This window comes from Ammospiza caudacuta, chromosome 1 (assembly GCF_027887145.1).
Source record: "Ammospiza caudacuta isolate bAmmCau1 chromosome 1, bAmmCau1.pri, whole genome shotgun sequence".
NCBI lineage: Eukaryota > Metazoa > Chordata > Aves > Passeriformes > Passerellidae > Ammospiza > Ammospiza caudacuta.
The window spans coordinates 35759877-35779794 of record NC_080593.1 but is presented as its reverse complement, the minus strand read 5'-3'; the positions used below and the strand labels follow the sequence as shown (position 1 = coordinate 35779794).

Sequence of the window (19918 nt, the reverse complement as noted above, 5' to 3'; positions counted from 1 at the left end):
AACAGATTCACTTTTCTAACCAGCAGAAGTTGCAGTGCAGTGAGGTGACACTTGCCTGGGAGGTATCTTTCTGAGCGTGGCATTTCTACCAGAATGTGTCTGTGCAGGGCTGCTGCTCTGTGTTTGGCTGCTCAGGAGAATGAGGCAGTTTGCAGAAGGGACTGACGACTCACACTCAGCCCTTGCTGAAGCAAATACAACTCCTGGCCTTTGCAAGGATGATGCTCTGGGGCCAGCTGCAATTAGAAGGGTTCAGAATCTCCTGAATCCCATGGGAAACACCAGCTCTGGCTGAACAGTGCTGCTGTAATGGGATATGTGCACCCCATCCCACCCCTGCCACAGGGCTGGGTAGGCAAGGGCTCCTCTGCAGCTGAGAAAATGCCTCTGCCACAGCCCAGCTCTCTGCCTGGTTGTTGCCATTAAACAGAGGGACTTGCCTTTGCTAGAGTGACACGACTGGGTATCACAGATCTGCTGACAGGTCCATGCTGTCTTCAGATGGAGAAAGAAAAGGGAGAGGAAAGGGATTTGTCCCACCCAGGTTAAGGAGCGGCAGTCCTTACCCGCATCTCAAGATGACCACACAGGAGTTGCTGAAGTCTTTGAAATCTCTATGGAAGACATTCAAGTCCAAGGATAAATAATACATGTAATTTGAAAATACAAATTCCTCTCACCCTGCCCAGCTGGGTTTTGTAACTGCAATCTTCCCATATTTACACTGGCCAAGGACCCACAACCATGTGCCAGACACAGCTTTTATTCTCACAGTCTGAACAGGCTTCATGTGTGTTAACATTCTTCATACAAAGATACATACAGGCAGTTTCTGTCAACCAGAAACATACTGGTTTTGACTGTTCACACAGTAACCATTACAAATGGAGTCCTGAAGAGCACTTTAGGCCCTATATTGTAATAAAAGAAACAAAATCCATGCAAGGAGAAAAGGAGATTTAAAAACATGCTTATTTAAAATAAGTTTATTATAACGAAATAATATAAAAGTCTGTCAAAGTCTTAAAAACGCTCCAAACAAAGAGACAGACGCTGTAGATTTGAGAGATGATGCAGACTGGAAACTTCAGAGTATTTCAGACTGAACTGCTTATGACAGCACAATTTGTGCAAAGCTTACATTGAGAGAGGTGATTTGGGGGCGTGAACAAGCCCTTAGAATTCAGTAAATTTAAAGTGTGAGGCAATATACCTTCTCTTTGTCTTTAAATGTATTTCAGTATGTATATGTTTTAGCATGCAAAGTAAGGCTTACATTAAGCTTAGCTTGACATTGATAAAAATGTATGCCCAAAACTGCCTTGAAAAAAAGAAATTAGGAAAGGAAACCATAAAAGCAAGCTGCCTTAGTTTTCAGTTTAATTATTGTATTCTGGAATGCAATTTACTCATATAGTTTCAAGTAGACATAAATCTCAAACTTTCAACATGGCTTTAAATAAAGGAATCCATAAATTTTGGACACCTTGAATGCTGAAATGCAAAAGAAAGTTGATATACTTAGTGTTAAGTAGAAATAAGGAAATGAACACAAGGAAGTTTCATATTTAAAAAATCCAGCTTTAGTACATCTGAAGTATGTGGGGGAGAAATCTTACACCAAGAAAGGGATATTAAAAATGACAATTTAAGACTGTATTTTGAAGAACTGCATGCCAGTGGGATGATGCACGTGTGTGTAAGGAAGCATACGCCTATGTTGTAATTTCAAAGCAAGTGCTTTAATCCTTGTGTCAACTGTGAGCAGGATCAGCTAGGGCCTGGGTTTGCTCAGAGCCAGTAAGTGCACTATGACACCCCTCCTGCACAAGGGAGGTTTTGTATTGCTTGGACCAAGCAGAAGTTTGCAGGGTTTGTTCACCAGGGGGCTACAGAAGGCATCAACAAGGCATGAATTCAGTTATTTCACACTGCTTTTTTTGGTTTGTTTTGTTATCTGCACTATGCAGGCAAGAGGAGAGAAATAAGTACTAACTAAAACAACAAAATAAAACAACAAAACCAAAAAACTTTGTGCTTTCATTCCTATGAGGCAGAACAGCCAAGTCTGAAATGCCCCAATTTACACTGCCTGCCAAAGAATTAATTTCTGAATATCTCAGTTTATATTTGCATGCCTTATAAAACATCCTGCTTTGCTCTGACAGCAACAGCTTTCTTAGCAAAGCAGATGACAATGGATAAAAAAGGAAAGACAGGTGGGGAAAAAAGTCAAGACAGCCAGGTAGGAACAAGCTAATGATCGTCCTTGGTGTCTGAAAGGCAGTTTAAGCTTCCCTAAACGTTATCACAAAAGCTGAAGTGACAATGAAAAGAAAGGGTGCAGAAGGTGCAGCATATGGACATATGTAGCAACTTCTCTATAATGGCCCACACCCCTTTGCCAAAGCAGGCTGCAAACACCTGGGGCAGGTTTTGGGCATACTTTTTACATGTCCAACCAACTTAGCAACACCTTTTAAACAAGGAAAGATTTCAAAAGCAAACAGCTGTAACTTAAATCCTGATGATGCTTTACAAAAAGCTTTCAAGTGAAGGTACATGGCCCTTAACTTTAAATGCATCTGTTAAAGGGAGATCCACAGCACAACAGTGTCAAGATGGGATGTTTCAATGACTCATTATGTTTACACTAAAGCACTTGAGTATACAGTTCATATTCTACAACTGTAATCTCACAGAACTTCAATGCGGAACTGAGTATAGTGACTTTAAAGAGCAGAGAGGACTCCAGAACACAGCTTGTTTAAAAGAAAAAAAGCCCACACAAAATAAATAAAATAAATAAAAGTATCTGATTGCTAAGCAGAACTCGACTGAAATTGAGAGCTCTGCTCTGATGTCAATGACATTATATGACAAAGATGTGTTCATGATCTCTATTCAAATATGCTGACTGTGATTAGTCAGTACTACATAGCACTTCTATCAGATTGCTTTGGGATTTACCATGTCTCAGCAAGGATGCACACTGCACAGACACTGTCTGTCTCACATGCTGTATCAGACTTCTATGCTCAGCTATACTAACTTCACAAAAAGCAGCCTTACTCCCCCCTAGGGTAAGGCTGTGATTACTCTTATTTCACCTTGGGTAAGTAAAATCCCTGAGAATATGCAACTGTCAGACACTGAAGGAAACAGCCAAAAGCATTTCTAAAGGAAAGGGATGCAAAACTTCAGACCAGCACAACTCAAGAAAGCAAAGCAGCTCATGTGAAGTACAGACAGCCAGGGTGCTGTTATCTGAGAGTCATGTGGATGTCTATCAGTGTGCAGGTCAGTTGTTCATAAATGTCAGACATTAAAAAAAACACAACAAAGAAAACAACCGTAACTAATCAACAAACCAAACAGATGAAACAGAAAACATCGACCTTCTCTCCAATTCTAAATTTGAAGGCCAAAAATTAGTTGCTTGTTCTCTACAATTATTCTAATGCCATCCTCTCTGCTTGCCAAACTGACACCACAGAAAAAGACAGTGAGTTGTCCATCAGTGCATTTGCTTCCACTTGGTCATGCCTACTATACCCTGAGAAGTGTAATTTGGAGTTCAGCTCTGCAACACGCTGCATGGGTTTCTTTCTCAATGGTGGTTTGACTGCAAAGATTGCATTCAGAAGTCTTGAAGTGCTCAGCGCCCTGCAAGAGCAGTGCATGGAGAAGTGCAAGTTTTGAAGGCAAGGAGACCTTGCTCAGTTCATTCTCTGCAAGGCCCCTGTTTAACAACAAGCACAGAGGGGTCTCCTGGAGCCATGGTCTCCTAAAAACGTTCTCAAGCACCAATTCCAGAGTTCAGAAAAAACAACTTCACACAAAACAGCAAGATGAGAAAGCCTGCTCTGAGGCAGGATGCCATGCTGATTAGAGAATGTGTAATGTGGAACACTCTCCTTGCTTGTTGGACGACAGAAGAACGGTAGAACTTAGTAACTGGAGCTAGTGGCCCAATGAAGCTGTTCTTTGCCTACAAAATAAAGCTTCCTGATTTTTGAAACAAATTTTGCATCTGATGCACACCCAACAAACTAGTGGTTCTCCTGCTAGTTAAAAAACAAACCAAAACAAAACAGAAACCCCAAAAATACCACCAAACACTCTGATCTGAATATACTTTCCTACTACTGGAAAAACTTAGAGCAAAAGGGAATTCACTTTTTTTTTGTGATCTGACAGTTAATTTTTAGAGAAGAGGGATCTCTTCCTGATCTTCCCATAACCTAGCTGATAATTTGTGGAAATGTGGTCTCCATTATCTTTCCAGACCATTCAGCTAAAAGCCGTTACAGTGAAGTAACAGAACAGCTGAAAACCATGAGGAAACTACACAGGGTGGAAAGTTGGTTGTTCTCCTACAGGGCTGGTTTCTTTGGATTCATGCTTAGAATTAGCAGACAACCAAATTCCAAAAGCTCTTAGCTTAATTTTTAGCTCTGTGAGTAGTGAAATAATTGAATAGAGCTTTGGTCAAAAGTTTTGACTTTGTACTCACACACACACTTAATTTAAGAAAATCCACAAAACTAAAACCTGATTCCTTCTGATCCCTCTCAAGTTCCTAGGAACTACAGATGGGTAAAACTCAGAAAGGATGACAGAGCAAGAAGTCACACTATTTAAAGAGTCTCCTGGGAATCTGGAGAGGTCCCAGCTGACTGGAGGCTGGCAAGCATTGTCCTGATTTTCAAGAAGGGGAAGAAGAAGAGCCCTGGAAATTACAGGTCTGTCAGCCTCACTTCAGTGCCAGGTAAAATCATGGGAAGGACCATTCTGGGAGGTATTGAAAAACACCTGAAAGACAACGCAGTCACTGGTCACAGCCAGCACAGCTTCATGAGAGGGAAGTCCTGATTGTCAAAACTGATTTCCTTCTACGACAGCCCACTTAGTTACTTAGGAAAGCCAGCTGATGTCATCTTTTTGGACTTCAGCAAAGCTTTCAACACTCTCACAGTAACCTTCTGGACAAGATGTTCAGCATACAGCTCAATAACCACATTACATGATCAGAGAGCAACTGGCTCATGGGCTGGGCACAAATGGTTGTAGTGACTCATCAGGGTGATGCCCTGTCCCCAGTGGAGTTCCACATGGCCCCATCCTTGGCCCTGTGCTTTTCAACATTTTCATAAATGATTTGGACACAGGACTGGAAGGGATGCTAAGTAAGTTTGCCAACAACACCAAACTGGGAGGAGCTAAACTGAGATTCCCTTGAGGGCAGGGAGGCCCTGCAGAGAGACCCTGAAGAACTGGAGAGGGGCAATCACCAAATCATGAAGTTTAGCAAGGGCAAGTGCCAGATTCTGCACCTGGGACAGGACCGTCCGGGTTGTGTGCACAGACAGGAGTGAGAGGCTGGAGAGCAGCACTGCAGAGAGCTGAGGGGGTCCTGATTGATGGCAAGCTGAATCTGAGTCAGCAGTGCCCTGGCAGTCAAGAGGGCCAACCCTGTCCTGGGGGGCAGACACAGCATGGCCAGCCAGGCAGGGGAGGGGATTGTCCTGCTCTGCTCTGAGCTGGGGTGGCCTCACCTCAAATCCTGGAGGCAGTTTTGGGTGCCACAATATAAAAAACCCATTAAGCTGTCAGAGAATGTCCAAAGGAGGGCCACAAGGATGGTGAAGGGTCTGGAGGGGAAGCCTTATGAGGAGGTCACTTGGTTTGATCAGCCTGGAGAAGGGAGACTAAGGGGAGACCTCACTGTGATCTCCAACATCCTCATGAAGCCGAGGGGAAGCAGAGGAGCAGACACTGATCTCTTCACTCTCGTGACCAGTGACAGGATTCAAGGAAATTACACAAAGCTGAGTCAGGGGAGCTTTAGGTTGGATACCGGGTAAAAGCTTTTCACCCAGAGGGGACTGGACACGGGAACAAGCTCCCCAGGGAAATAGTCACTGAGCCCACCTGAGTTCAAGCAGCTTTTGGACGATGCTCTCAGGCACATGGTGGGATTCTTGGGGTGTCCTGTGCAGGGCCAAGAGCTGGGCTTGATGATCCTGACCCCTTGGATGTCTTCCAACACAGCATATTCTATGACTCTATTAATGTCTAATTACAGTCCTGGTATCTTTCTTTATACAGTAAGTTTGATGTCGGCCTTTTCTTCAAGTATCACATGCTTTTCTTAAAGCTCACAATGCTAGGCTCTTTAGAAAGGATCAAGTATTCAGTGTGCAGAGGTTCCTGTCACAGAGCAATGCAGGGCAGCAGGTCTGCAGTACATTCATTTTACTAACAACACTGGTTTTAGCCTAGCAGAAGCCAGCAATAATTCTGTGAATATGGCAACACTGCCTTGTGTATTTATGAAAGCTTACTAATTCTAAGTTCCTCATTAGCAGAGTCTTCACCACTCCTGTACATGAGTTAAACTCAGCTCTTTGTACAAAGCCACCTGAAGCCCAAGGTCAACAAGGAGAGACCTGCTTATGCCTTGAATTGGAGTAATTCACAGACAGCCTTCTGCTTGGTCATCAACACAACTAGAAATTTTGCTGCTAACAATGTCACCAGCTAAAAGGAGTTCTTCACTATTTTAATAGCAGTAATGCTAACAAACACATTTTTATCTGTATCAGCAAAATGGGAAAAAGAGGAAGTCTTTCTTAATTTTTAGTCACTTCTAAATAATTTCAAAATTCAAGATTTGTAATTGGTCCCATGTTTAATAGCTCCATCACAAATTTTAGCTTCCCCTATACTTTACTCATTTCAGGTCCACTTGCATGTAGTTTCTGCCCATAATGACAGTTTAGGAAGGATTTTAATGACATCTGCTTTTCAAACTGCTAGCTGTACTCAACTTAAAAGCAAGTATTACAGTTTTGCATGAATTTGATTCAAAAAACCTCAAAAACCTAAAAGGTTTATATGGCAGGGAAGCCACAGCACATACTGGGAGCTGGTCAGAGAACACAATATCCTGTTTCAAAGGCTAGACCTTGGGGCCACTCAGACCACCAGCCACATACACCTGTGGTGAAGATCTCTGTAATGTTTGGATTAAAATGTTTATTTAATTTAATAAATATCTATGTCATGCAAACATATTATTTGCATTAAAGAGCTTCAACCCAAATTGAAGGACAAACTCACCACATTGTAAGCTGGTGTTTAGCTGTCCTTCTCTTCTGCTACCAGGGTAACAATAACTCTCACTATCCTCCTACACCATGGCAGGGAGTGGGCACAGGGAATGGGAGAGTCAGAGGCAGCAGCACCTGCCTGGGTGCCAAGTGGTGACACAACAGCTCTGCTGCATGAGCAGGTCTCTCCTTAGGTAGAGCAGCAAAGGCCAAATTCTGCTTTGTTACTTTTATGAGGTGAAGAGGAGGTGCACAGGCAAAAGAGAAACAGTCAAAAACATTCACCACGGACATAGTTATGATCCAAAGAGAGACAGTACCTCTGCATTTAAATGCAACACAAGCATAATGAAAATATAAAAATCACACATACCCTTCCCCCAAAACACTCAACACCTTTCCCACCTGAAAAGATACAACGAACAGAAATGATGTCCCAAAACCAAAATGGAAGGAATCTTTGTTAACAGACACAGTCCCTGAATTTTTAAGATGTGGTCTTGCTGTAGTTATACCACTTCATCTGACTCCAAACCATGTACTTCATAGAGAGTGTCCAAGATATTTAGCTGCTTTTCCATGGCTGGTAAGTAAATGTTGAGGTCCCTCTGCATTCCTTTGTAAAATGTTCCTTCCTGAGGATCACACTCATCTACAGACAGAGCTGCCACAAAATCTTCATACGTTGGAGCTGCCCTTAAAGCTAACTGGGAGAGGAAACAAAGCTTTTAGATTTGCAACATAGAATGGGAAAAGAAATACAATTAAAGCCTTGAAAAGCTTCTAAGACTTCCCTCTTTGCATTTAGACTGCATAGCTTCAATTTAATCACATGTACATGCATATATTGAGAATTTTAACTAGAAGGGAGGTTAACTTTATAAAATATTATTTTTATTATTATTTTTGTGTAGATCCCCAGTAAAAGGTATCTTCAGAGATGCTAGACTTTTAGAAAGTGTTTGTGTATCATATTTTATATAAATATATTGGGCATATCAGAAATCAATTAAATACAAACCCCAAATAAAGTATAGTTTGTCAGGGGAGCTTCCAACCCAGTGTTACACACCATCACTAAATTCTCAACATGCTCTTTAGAAGGGTCTCTCCAACAATTCTGCTCCTCTCAAAGTCATGATTGCCTGGATGAGGTTTTCCCTTTTTCCTTTCGGAATTTCAGTGATAATTTTCCAATGACAGACACAAGGGGGAGCTGCCAGACTGGACGAAAAATTTCCTCTATCCAACTCCCCACACACACTGCGCTAACCCTGTCTGAATGCTCTTCATATTCAAAGCGAGATCAATCTTCAAAAAAGCAACCTCAAAACCTTTTTTTTTTCATTTAATAGCCCTGCAAAACTGTGCTTAAAAGCACATAATTAAAAAATTGTGCATGCAAATGCAATCTGCTTGTTTCATCTCTGGAAATCAGGCTCCATCCTGAAAGTCCAGTACTAAACACAGTGAAAGCCACAATCCTCAGTTTGAAAATAAGGTCTGGCAAAGGAATCTATTCATTTTAATACTTAGAATTTTAACACAGTTTATTAATTACACACAATATAAGATCACATGGACAAGACCCCCAGCTCTGTCAGCAGCCAAGATAAATACTTACAGCGAAGACCCCGCGGACAACCCAACCATGGTGCTGCCGTAATGTCTTTCCATAAGCATTGTCTTAAAGGAAAAGAAAATAAATCAAGAGATAGATGTATGGCAGTTTTAAGTTTGCATCACAAGAGAACACAGAGCTTAGAGATGACTATTCAAGGGTATATTCTTGCTACTCAATGTAAATAATGGCTGTTTCTGAGCAGACTGAAAGGAGATGACAGATTTGGGATTTCTGCACTGGGGTCTCAGCTCCCCTGTCAAATCTCCTTCAACTCATCCGCAGCAAGTAAGTGTTCCAACAGACAGGAAGGCTAATGCAAAGTCCAAGAAAATACTGTATGGAGTGAAATTCCAACAGTAAACCAAAGCTGCAGTGGTGGTACAGATATAGAAGAGCTTTTCAGGGGAAGAAAGTGAATGAAAAAGTATAAAAAAACAGCAGCATGACTCTGCTGCAGACACAGAGCAATTCAAGGAGCAGTTCAGCGCTGAAGCCTTCAGACTCAAAAGGTCAAATAAGTGCCTAATCACCTTCCATGGTGTTTAACACCCGTATCTGGGAGCAATGTATTTACAGCCTCAATTCCAAGAGCTGCTACATACTGCAGTGTAGTAGTTCTTTTTACTAATCCTATAAGGCAATTGCTTTGCTCTGTAAAAGAAGGTAACATAAAAAGCTTTAAAAAAGCTGTTTTGAAATTGGTTTAAAGGATTATTACAACATTATACTGCATGCATGTAGAGAGGGTCTTGCCCAGGAGCAACCAAGTAAAGTCTAAGAGGAGTTTGTATTTTGTTTTGTACTTACTGTGGTCAGTAGCTTGACAAAGAGTGTCAGAAATTGTGTACTTGGAAAAAAATCCTTCTTCTTTGTTAAAACCTCCCTTCTAATTCATGCAGGCAATTCACAGCCAAATTGGCAAAGAGGTGATTTCCAAGAATGATGGCCAATCACACAAGGAATTAGAAAACTAACAAAACAGCAATTATACATTTGGGAGAGCTTCCACTGGAAACCAGTAGAGAAATTTGCATGAGTCAAAGCACTTGACTGTCTCCTCTGCCAAAAGTATCCCAATTAAAGGAATCTTTATTTGCTAATGAATTACATTTACCAGTTATCTAGTAACCCATCTCAAGGCAACCATTTTAAAAAACTGCGGTTTTCAAAAAATGTTATGTCTTAGAGATCACTTTCCTCATCAGCCACTGAAGAAAAGACACAGGTTCTAAACAAGAAGGAAAGTAGTCAAGCATGTGAATTTAGAAGCAGATGAAGAACAAAGCAATTGGTACTTACTCAGAGCTGTTTGGATATTCTTCTCCCCATTCTTCACTTCTGTCAAAAACCCTTTCAAGAACTTTAAACCTCTGCCAGGACGAACCCATGAAATAAAAAGAAACCATGTTTATAAGAAAGTAATCCAAAGTATAACAAAGCCCCCAGAGTTGCAATACAACTCCAAAGTGCAATAAAACTCAGTATTAAGGAGCCAATTTCAATCTGAACAAAATTGCAGCCAACTCCTCCAGCCTCTCTCCCAGTCCAAGGGAAAAATACTGTGCTAAACATTTCTGCTGCAGCTTGAAATCATCTGCTTGATGCCCTAGCCAAGAAGGATCAGTCATTCACTGTAACTTCACTTTTAGAGGAAAAAAGTTTGCCTACAATGTTTTTCTCCGGCCTTTTGGCAGAGTTGCAGTGATACAACCACAGAAAGCACATTAATCTTGAAGCTGGCCAGTTTGGATTGATGGAGCCTGTGGGAAGTAACCAGCCTGCCCCATGTACATAAGATTGCACTGGTGAAAGGTCCCTGATTGCACCAGCAGTTCCCAGTGAAGGCAGCTACAAGGCCATTCATTACCTTTTCAGCCACAGGAGAGCCTCTGTAGCAGAGTTTCTAACTTGTGCTACACCTGCATTCACTTCATGGAGCACAATCTTCTGAAGGGTATCAAACTCTTCTTTGTTGGTTATAAATTTCTGGTTTATTTTCTGGAAAGAATATAATAGGCAAAGCTTTACATCTTTTAAGGCCCAACAGGAGCTTATAATTATCCTCTGTTTACCAGGACTCTTCCCTGCTAAGAGATAATACAGATTCCCAAGGATGTCACACATCCCCATGGCACAGCATGGCTGCTCTGACACCCTGGGCACACCATCCCAGGGCACACCCCAGACACATCTGGCTAACACAACCTAAATAAAGCATCTCAGCCAAAAATTTACATGGGACCTACCATTTCTGTCCAACAAAATGCTTCAAGTTCCCATGACATCCTCCCCACTAGAGGAAAGGAGTTAATTCAAACTGCTCTTCAAGCAAAGTCTCATTTGCCCAGAGCTTCAACTACAAGCAAAATTTACCTTCTGACCACGGCAAACTCTCAATATTACACTTAGCAGTGCTCAGCATGCCTATGGTTCTGTTTATTCCCAAGTTTCTGTACACAACTCCTCATGCAAACAAAAGAGACAATATATAAAGGGCATACAAACAGATTTTTCTTCTACATTGAAGGAGTAGCTGCCTATCACTCGGCAATAAATATTCAATGGTTTAGTTTTTTAAATAGCATTCTTTTCTCTTGCTATTTTCAGTCTTCCAGTGGCTACCTTCTATAAGATAAGCAACCAAACAAATCTGATTGTATACAACATTCCTTAGCACACACCACACTCAGAAGATATATTTTGCTTTTACTTCTTTTTTCTTGAAAGAAAATGCTATAAAAAATCTTGCTATGAACACATTTTGGCTCATAACCAGTATTTCAAAGGTTCTTCAGAAGGTATTTGAAGCTGGAAGAACTTCCAGAACAAGAACCAAGCCTGCATGGGTTGCCCTAGTCTGCTGAGAAATTGCTTCTTAAACTGCTTCTCAATCCTACTTGATTGAGCAAAGGGGCTTTTCTCCCATCCCCTCCATTTGTTTTACAGGTTAAAGTCAACATTGCTAACATCACATCATGACTTATAAACCTATACAGCTCAGGATCAAAGTCACATTCATTAGGTGTAACAGATGTTTTACTTGGCAGTCAATCAAGTATTTTATAAGTTTGCACACAAGTGGATTTATTAAACACAGCATGTACTGTCAAAACAGAATTAGGGGCATTTCAGTGTTTTAAGCTGACAGATGGTAACATTATCAAATATTAAATAACCTTCCAGAACTGACTCCTACCACAAAGATTCTGGAGCACTCGTGTCTAAAGTAGATATTTTGTTAAAAAAAACCAAAAACCTGTGCTAGAAATAAGTTACCTTGATGTTGCCTACAAAATCCATTTTAACTGGAGCAAAAACAGTCGGTCCCAGCTTGTCTATGGAAAAAAAAAAAGCCATATTTTAAAATTGTCTCTTTTTCCAGTTCTCATGTTTTAGTAAAAATGAGTTTCATTTACTCATTTAACAAATGGCAGGAAAATACTAAATGAACGACAAACTGATCTTTTTCTCTGGTATAGAACTAATCCATCCCAGTTGCTACACATGTTAAAATTCTCTGACCTACAGTTCAAAAGTCTTCTAAAGGCTGCAGGCTCACAGAGCCACCACATCCACTAGATGCAGGGGTCAAGCTGGTGGGGGGCTGTGCTAGGTGAAGATCAAAGTTTTGGAAAAATGAAATAGAGAGTACAGCTGATGGTGTGCTGTCAGCTGTACCAGACTGTAAGGCATCTATGCTGCTTTTCTGAGGGGGAGAAATTGCTGCTCCATAGAGACACCTAGATTGCCAAACAGCTTATATGTGGGTCCCATCTCAGTGAGAGTGGATCCTCTTTAAAGCAGAGGGGTAAGAAACATGTACTGGTACCAGTTAAACTGATTGTGGTTATACTGGTTCTATTACTTCACTTTAGTGAAGAAACAAATTTTCCAACCCGACTGCTCCACCTTTGCTTGCTGCTAGCAGCAGTCAGAAGGAGTCAGAAGAAAAGCAGCTGCTTACCCAGAACAGGCACAATTGCATAACAGGACTCCAGGAACTCCTCTGTTGGTATGCCCTCCTCCTCCCGAAGCTCAATATCACTGAACCTGGTGTCCAGGACAAGCAGAAAATATTGCTACCTTAACTATTCTTTTTATGTAACTGCCAAAAGCAAAATTAGATTTCCTGTCTGAGTTATTTGCATAGAGGGAAAACTTAAGAGACGTGAAACCACCAACATGGCTTTTGTATTACTACGTTAAAGTAATTGACTGCAGAGAACACACATTGGGTGGTGCGCAAGCAAGGCCTGCAATTACAAACAAGGAAAAACCTCCCACTTAACTCTGTACAGCTAATTTTACAAAAGATATCTTCTTCCAATTACTGCGCTGTAGGCAATCCTGTCAAATAATCTCAGTAAATACAGCTTTACAGACAGAAAAGTTTTAAAAATAAGTCAATTTAAGGCTTAACATTAAGTTGCAATAATCCTTTTAATTGAAACTGTACTACCTATTGCTCATGACACTGAAGAAGGTAGGAGAATCATTTTCATTTCTTTCCTCCTCACACAGAGTCAATCCACTTAAAGAATTTGTTTCTGACTGCAGCATCTTGTGGGCACCACATCCTTCTACAGCTTGCAGCTTGTCCTCTCCATCATCTTTAATGCCTAACATTTACAGGAAACAAAAGAAAAACAAAAAAAAACCCAGTTACATACGCATATTGTTATTCCTTTTCATCAAAATGACTTTCTATTTGAAGGAGGGCACTTGGACATCTGGATAATGCAAGTTTAAAAGCATCCCTGCCAGCACCACTGCAAGTTTGGTAGATGCTCAGACCACATTTCAAGCAGTCACCCCCCATTTCTTTTAATGACAGACCAAGAACCAGGCTGCAGTACAGGTGAGCCCACACAACCTCAGCAAGGACAGTCTTGTGAGAAAGAAGAGCACTGAAGAAGCAATTTGCTGCAGCAGGGAGCTGACTCATCTCCTTGAAAGGAAGATTACCTCTCACATGGTTGTAACTTTCCCAGTATTGCTGAAGTGCCACAATGCATTTTCAAAAGCAAAAGAATAATAGCAACATGTTTACTCCTTCTGATCGGTAAGCAAATTGGCTGCTTAAATGGACACTTCTATGTTATCAAAGGTTGCTATATTCTCCCCGATTTCTATAAATATCTTTAAAGTTTTCCAAGATTCAGGTATATCTTCCCTACTGTGGTTGGTTTTATTTCTTCTTTGGGGCCAAGTACATCTGTTTCACATAAAGTACAAGGAAGACAAAGGAAAGACAAAATCTTTCATATACATCCCTTACAAGGTAAGACCTTTGGACCTCATGGAGAACTTCAGAGAACAAGTAAAGAAGGAAAAATGATTCACAGCATTGCATCATCCAAGCCATAGCTACAGCACATCTTGCTGCCAGACTGTCAAACTAGCATCCAGAATTTCCCAGGGAACCTGTCTTTCCAGGAAAGGAATACTCCCAAGTGTCAGTGAGGATTAAAGAGAGACATGAAGTGGAACTGAAGGGATCAAGGTGCAAGGAACTCTCTTCCTCCAGGTGACAACTGAGAGCAGGCTTACAGCAATGCCAATTAGTTGCAGAACCACTGAACAAACCTGGTGCTGGGTGAAAAGAAAACCCCTCATACCCAGACCAGCCACTCTCCAGCCTCAGACATCACTGACATTTCCCAGTTAAGTGTCTCTGCCAAGGAATGACAAGAGGTTAGAGTGATGCCACTGATCTGTCCTTCACCAAGCCACATAGGCTGGGGAGTAGAGAAACAGCCCAGGTCTGCAGTGACACTGCAGGAGTGCTATGCAAAAACCCTGGGTCCTCTGAAATTTCAAATTCAAACACTGTAAGCCCTAAACGACAGAGAAAATTGCTAAGGGACTGAAATGCTCAGGCACTTTTAAAGACTGACTGCTCTTAAAAAAGGGGAGAGGGAAGAAAAAATATCTGAGCAAGACAGAGCTCTTGGGGTCAGAGGGAGCACCCAGGTACAGCCATCAGCAAGACAAAGCTCATGGGCTGGCTGGGTCAGCCCACCCTCTATGGATGGCCCTGCACATACTAACTCCTCCCCATACTGACAGCAAAACTCTGCAGCTCAAATATCTATACCCAACAGGGCATAGCCTTTTCTCTTTTGTGCACAGGAACCACAGGAGCTAAATGACACCAAAAACTTGAATTAGTTTGATGTCCTTGCTTTAGTGTTGTTTTATTGATATTATGCTAGATGGTGTCATGTGTTTGTTATCCTGCAGGGACTTGCCACATTATGTAGTACCAACCCCAAAAATGGGAAAATTCCAAAGAGAACCCATAAGAGCAAAATGACTATCATCATTAACTTGGACTTAAAAAAAACTTCTGCTGACTCACTGACTGCATATTTATGTTTTGGAATAACAGCCAGGCAGAGAAAGTCACTGTTCAAGAACAGTACAGTCCATTCAAGAGGATGTGCAAAAATGATGTTACATGAATAGTTATCCAAATTAAGTTCAGCAGCCCTGAACAATATGAGCACATGGGAGGGAATTTTATACTGAATTAGTTCAACAGTATTTCACTGAAGTTGCACACAAATCTAACTTTCACACCATTGCTAAGATAAAGGAAGAAATAAGATGCTTTCTAGGATACTGTTAGTTGCAGGAAAAGGGTTAATCTTCTGTAAACATTTGTCAGAGCAATCAAGAGTGACTAAAAGTTCAAGCCCTCAGACACACACACAAAGCTCCCACAACCTCTTCTGACACTGCAGCCCTACATACCAGCAGGGAATGATGTATCTGTCCACAGTGCCTGGAGAGCCCAAGCCCTGCCAGCCTTCAATCTGTACCTGAAGAGCCTCAACTTGTCCAAAAACAAAGTTTTGATCTCCTTCTCCATTCAGTCCCAAGTCAGCCATCAGCAAAGGCAGCAGGAGCTATGCTGAGAAAACTTGCAAGAGGCAGTATCAACAAAAAGACTGATATTCCCTCCTGGGAGTCAGGGATCAGCAGTCTCACAAGGAGCCTACACCTTCCTTAATTTACACCTATAGAATAATCATAGTGGACAAAAGACTGTGCATATACTTACCTGCCAAATCCTTTGCTATATGATCTTCAACATAAACATCACCAGCCCCCTCACTTGTTTCCAAGTTTAAACATTCCATATTTTTAATAACTGCTTGCTCTTGATGGGTAATTTCTGATTTTACACAGCCATTTTCACAGGGGTTCAATTCCACCTGCCTGAAGAAAGGGAAAGAATAATACTTAGTGCATAAAGCATTGCTTGGTAAGCTTCTTCCTGTGAACACACAAATAACAAGAGAAAAACAGTTGACAGAAGTTACAGGCTGTCACAGGCTGCTCTGAGCAAAGAACTTGTCTAAAATAATAACAAGAATGAGGCAGCTTTTTGCAGTAAAGAGGAATAAAGACTCAATCTCAGCTTACAGAGTTCAAGTATATTTACAATGATCTTTATTAAAAAGGTACATAATAATATGATTACAGAAAAGAAAATTGCAGGCAGGTATTGTAACTTGTAGAATATCCCCTCATTAGTACTTTAAAATATACATCCTTGCCACCTACTCCAGGAATCAGTCTGCTCACCATCAGTGATTTTTATGAGCTTATGGAGTGGAACCAAAAATGCAGGAGGGAGCACTGAAGTGGGACAGAGTTGGCTGGTGACTGAGCAGTAAGACACCAGGTGGACTGCAGAGAAAAATGAAAGGGAAAGGGCTGATACAGAAGAGACATACAGTGGGATGAGCCAGATCCCTTTTGTTTCACCTCCTTCCAAGTAGGCAGCTCAGAGCAACACAATTCTGCCTGCATCAGGTAAGGGTAGAGTAGCAATAAGGAAAGAACAGACACTACCAAACACAGATTAGAAACAGACTGACAGTAAAGACTTCTGTTGTACCTTTCTGTTGAGGTGTGACTGGACAAGACAGAGTGCTTTACCTGAAAGATATGGAGGGGGGAGAATATTGTTTAAAACAAGAAGACTGTATCATGCTTCTTAAACTTCACATTTTATTAAACACAAGTTGGAATCAGCAAAAAACCCCTCCCTAATTCTCTGACCTGGAGGCAGTATAAAGACAAATCTGAAAATGGTGCTACATTATTACACCATTACAATATTATAAAGAAAAAAAGAAAAAGGAAAAGAAAGAAAATCTGAAGGTTTCTTTCAGAAGGTAGTTAGCAAGTGTCAAGTGAGACACCACATAGCATATGGAAGAGAAACAATGCAGTGAGCTTCCTTTGCAATGTTTTCTTTACTTAATCAAAAAGCTTTGAAAAAAATAATGGAAACATGAAGCTAGATATGAGGTATGGTGAAGCAATCCCATCTCTCATATGCAGTCATGCATCTACCTTCCTACATAGATCTTAACTTCCTGTTTGCCAGAGATGCTCCAGTTTTCCATATATAGTTATGGATCCAGGAATCAACAAAGTGCCCTTCTCATTAGAAAGCTGAACTCATCAGCTCCCACTGACATATTAGCACACATCCAATACTCCTGTAGCTTAACAGAGTAATAATTGCTGTGAGCTCCCACATGGACAAACCTGCTGCAGAGCTAAGGTATTTTGAAACACCACTGTATGACTTTCTGTGAAACACCACTGTGTAACTTTCAGGCTCTGAAATAACTTTCACCTGTCATTAAAGGTTAAGAGATTGATCACTGTTTATTAAAAAAATGGTGCTACCTCACTTGCAAACCACAAGAAATAGCAGAGTATGTCCACTGTAGGACCAGTAGCTATGATATGGGTAAAAAGGCATTCCCTATTTCTACAAATGCTACTTTTGACAAAAGGACCCATTAGCATCCCTGCTGAGGCTGAGAGAAGATACTGGCCATTACCTTGCTTGATCTGAGAACTGCTAAGTTTGGGGATCCAGGTGGGGTCTGATGCAGTAACTCAGAAGTGAAGGCAGTATTTGCAATCTGCATACATTCTTCAAGAGTTTTCAGGAAAGTGTCACAGGTTGATTTCAACAGAGCTCCCATATCAATCTCACTCTGTGGGAAGAAATCAATTGGAAGAAATAGACTCACCACAGAAGATCAATTTGGAGCAACTAATGTCTGCAAAGTCCACAGCTTCTACAGCTGTGATTTCTGGCTAACATGAATTAAAATTCAATGTGTCAGCTGCCCAGAGGACTGGCATCACATATTTCTGTGGCTATGTCCCCTTGAGTGTTACCCCTCTTTTCAGTACAAGCAGCTTAATATGCTTGTGTTTTGAAATTAATGCCTCACAGTTATCTTATTGGTGTTAGAAGTGCATGAAATACTAAGCCTGAATGTATTCAACAACAGCATTCCAGGAAACACCACTGACAGGAGATATGAAAAGTAAACAAACTAAACAGATGTAGAATGATCTGCAGATGATCATTTCAAAATCCTCATCAACAAAAACTTATTGGAAATGACAAAATGCAGAATGAGGTATCACATTGCCTCTTCATCTCTGCAAAGTGAGTTATTGTTGCTGAAATGCTTTTAGCAATAAATCTTTGCAGTTAAATGCCAGTAAGATCAGGGAAAGAGTCTTCCCCCAGATGCATGAAATATGAGCAGGATAAACACCACATTACAGGCCAACATCTGTGAGCTGCAAGTTCTAACAGTGCCTTTTAGTCATTTGTACACCACATCATGCTTCTGCACTGTCTTTTAATTCACCTTACAGTTTCTCAGGTATCTTTACAGAGATGGTTTGGATACCAAACCAAAGGTTTGATCAACCTTCAGGTGTTTTGCCTGCTTGTTCTGCATCTGAGGACCCATCTCTCCAGTGGGAGGCATCCTGGAACTCCACACCAGCTTCTCTAGCAAGGGAAGTGCATTCTTCTTCACACATTTCTCTCTCAAACCAAGGGGCAGATCATGGTCTTTAGGAGATCCCTCTCAAATGAGGCTTCTTTGGTCACAAAGATTTGCAAGGTTTGAAACTTTAGTGAGGCAAACCAAGCAGCTCTTTATCTCACTTTTGCTCTTTTTGTGGTCTGCAACATCTCTTGACCTTTTAAGGGTTTTGGATGTGTTTTGCTGAGCAGGATATTAATGACTCAGACAGAAAAATGTGTGCTTCATGCAAATTATCTTTTTATAAAAGATCTTTTGCTTTTTTTGTTCCACTGTAAACACATCACCTACAGGACTGTTACTGTCTAGATCACAGATATCAGATCTCATCTCACTACTTGCTAGCCCTACAAAGGGCAAGTCATTTGCAACAATATGGTAACACTCCATTTAAACAAGAACTGCTGTGTGAGCACTTTATTTCCCCCAGGTTCTCTGCAGAAGGAGGTTGCAACATTAAGTAACTGTGAGTGAATACTACATTGGGTATCCAGAAAAGCTCATGCATCCAAGACATTACACATGTGGTCTATAACAAAAATAGAGCTGTACCTCTGGTTCTGACACACCAGAAATGCTGGCTTCCTTTGTTTTATGCACTTGCTGAACAAGGAGGTTACAGTACAGTCTAAGTTCAGACATTTTGGTCTTCAAGGCTTCTGTATTTTCAGTGAACTCTGAAAGTTAAACAAAAGAAAAGTTAAATTTACTGTATCCAGTGCAAGGCAAGTACAAACATTTGGTTTTAGGAGGCCTTTTAAATAGAAGAAAAGCCCTACATATAATATGCTTTGCTTTCTCAAAGTAGTTTAAGCTGTAGCAATAGCATTGTTTAGATAGGGTCGTAGGTAGGAAACACTGGACATAAAAGATGAATTCTATCCAACAGAAAGGGATTAATTTAGTACAGATATCCTTGAATCATGGGATGGATGAGATTGGAAGACACCTTTGGAGACCAGCTAGTCCTACTCCCCTGTTCAAGGAGAGTCAGAGCAAATTACTCAGGTCTAGCCAGGTTTTGAACAGTGCCAAGGATGGAGGCTACACAATAACTTCTGTGCAGCCTTTCAGTGCTCCCTTGTCTTCACAACAAGAGCATTTTTGCATATGTTTCAATTGAGTGGTTTGTATCAAAATTCATGCAGATCTTCTCTTGTTCATTCAGTGAAAAGACTCTGGCTTCATCTTTTTATGCTCTCTCACTAGATATCTCCTTTAATCATCTTAGCAGCCCTTTGCTGGACTCACTCCAGTGTATCCATATGCTTCTCGTTCTGAGAAACAGAGAGTGC

At 41.0% G+C, this 19918-nt stretch overlaps 1 protein-coding gene across 2 annotated transcripts in view; it reads right to left on the bottom strand.

Annotated features, from left to right (window-relative positions):
• Positions 1-786: 786 nt before the first annotated feature.
• The window catches only part of PLEKHA8 (pleckstrin homology domain containing A8), a 31249-nt gene continuing 12117 nt past the window's right edge, over positions 787-19918 (bottom strand). Inside the window, exons 4-14 of one of the 2 annotated variants that reach the window (XM_058800282.1) lie at positions 19176-19300; positions 17610-17768; positions 16649-16689; positions 15806-15963; positions 13199-13358; positions 12704-12789; positions 12016-12074; positions 10607-10737; positions 10039-10109; positions 8740-8801; positions 787-7822 (exon numbers count right to left, since the gene is read on the bottom strand). In XM_058800282.1, coding sequence (XP_058656265.1) covers positions 7625-7822; positions 8740-8801; positions 10039-10109; positions 10607-10737; positions 12016-12074; positions 12704-12789; positions 13199-13358; positions 15806-15963; positions 16649-16689; positions 17610-17768; positions 19176-19300 — 1250 coding nt within the window. In that variant the 3' untranslated portion in view covers positions 787-7624. Of the gene's footprint in view, positions 7823-8739; positions 8802-9571; positions 9748-10038; positions 10110-10606; positions 10738-12015; positions 12075-12703; positions 12790-13198; positions 13359-15805; positions 15964-16648; positions 16690-17609; positions 17769-19175; positions 19301-19918 lie in introns of those variants that run through there. The other variant, XM_058800293.1, reaches the window with a different exon arrangement.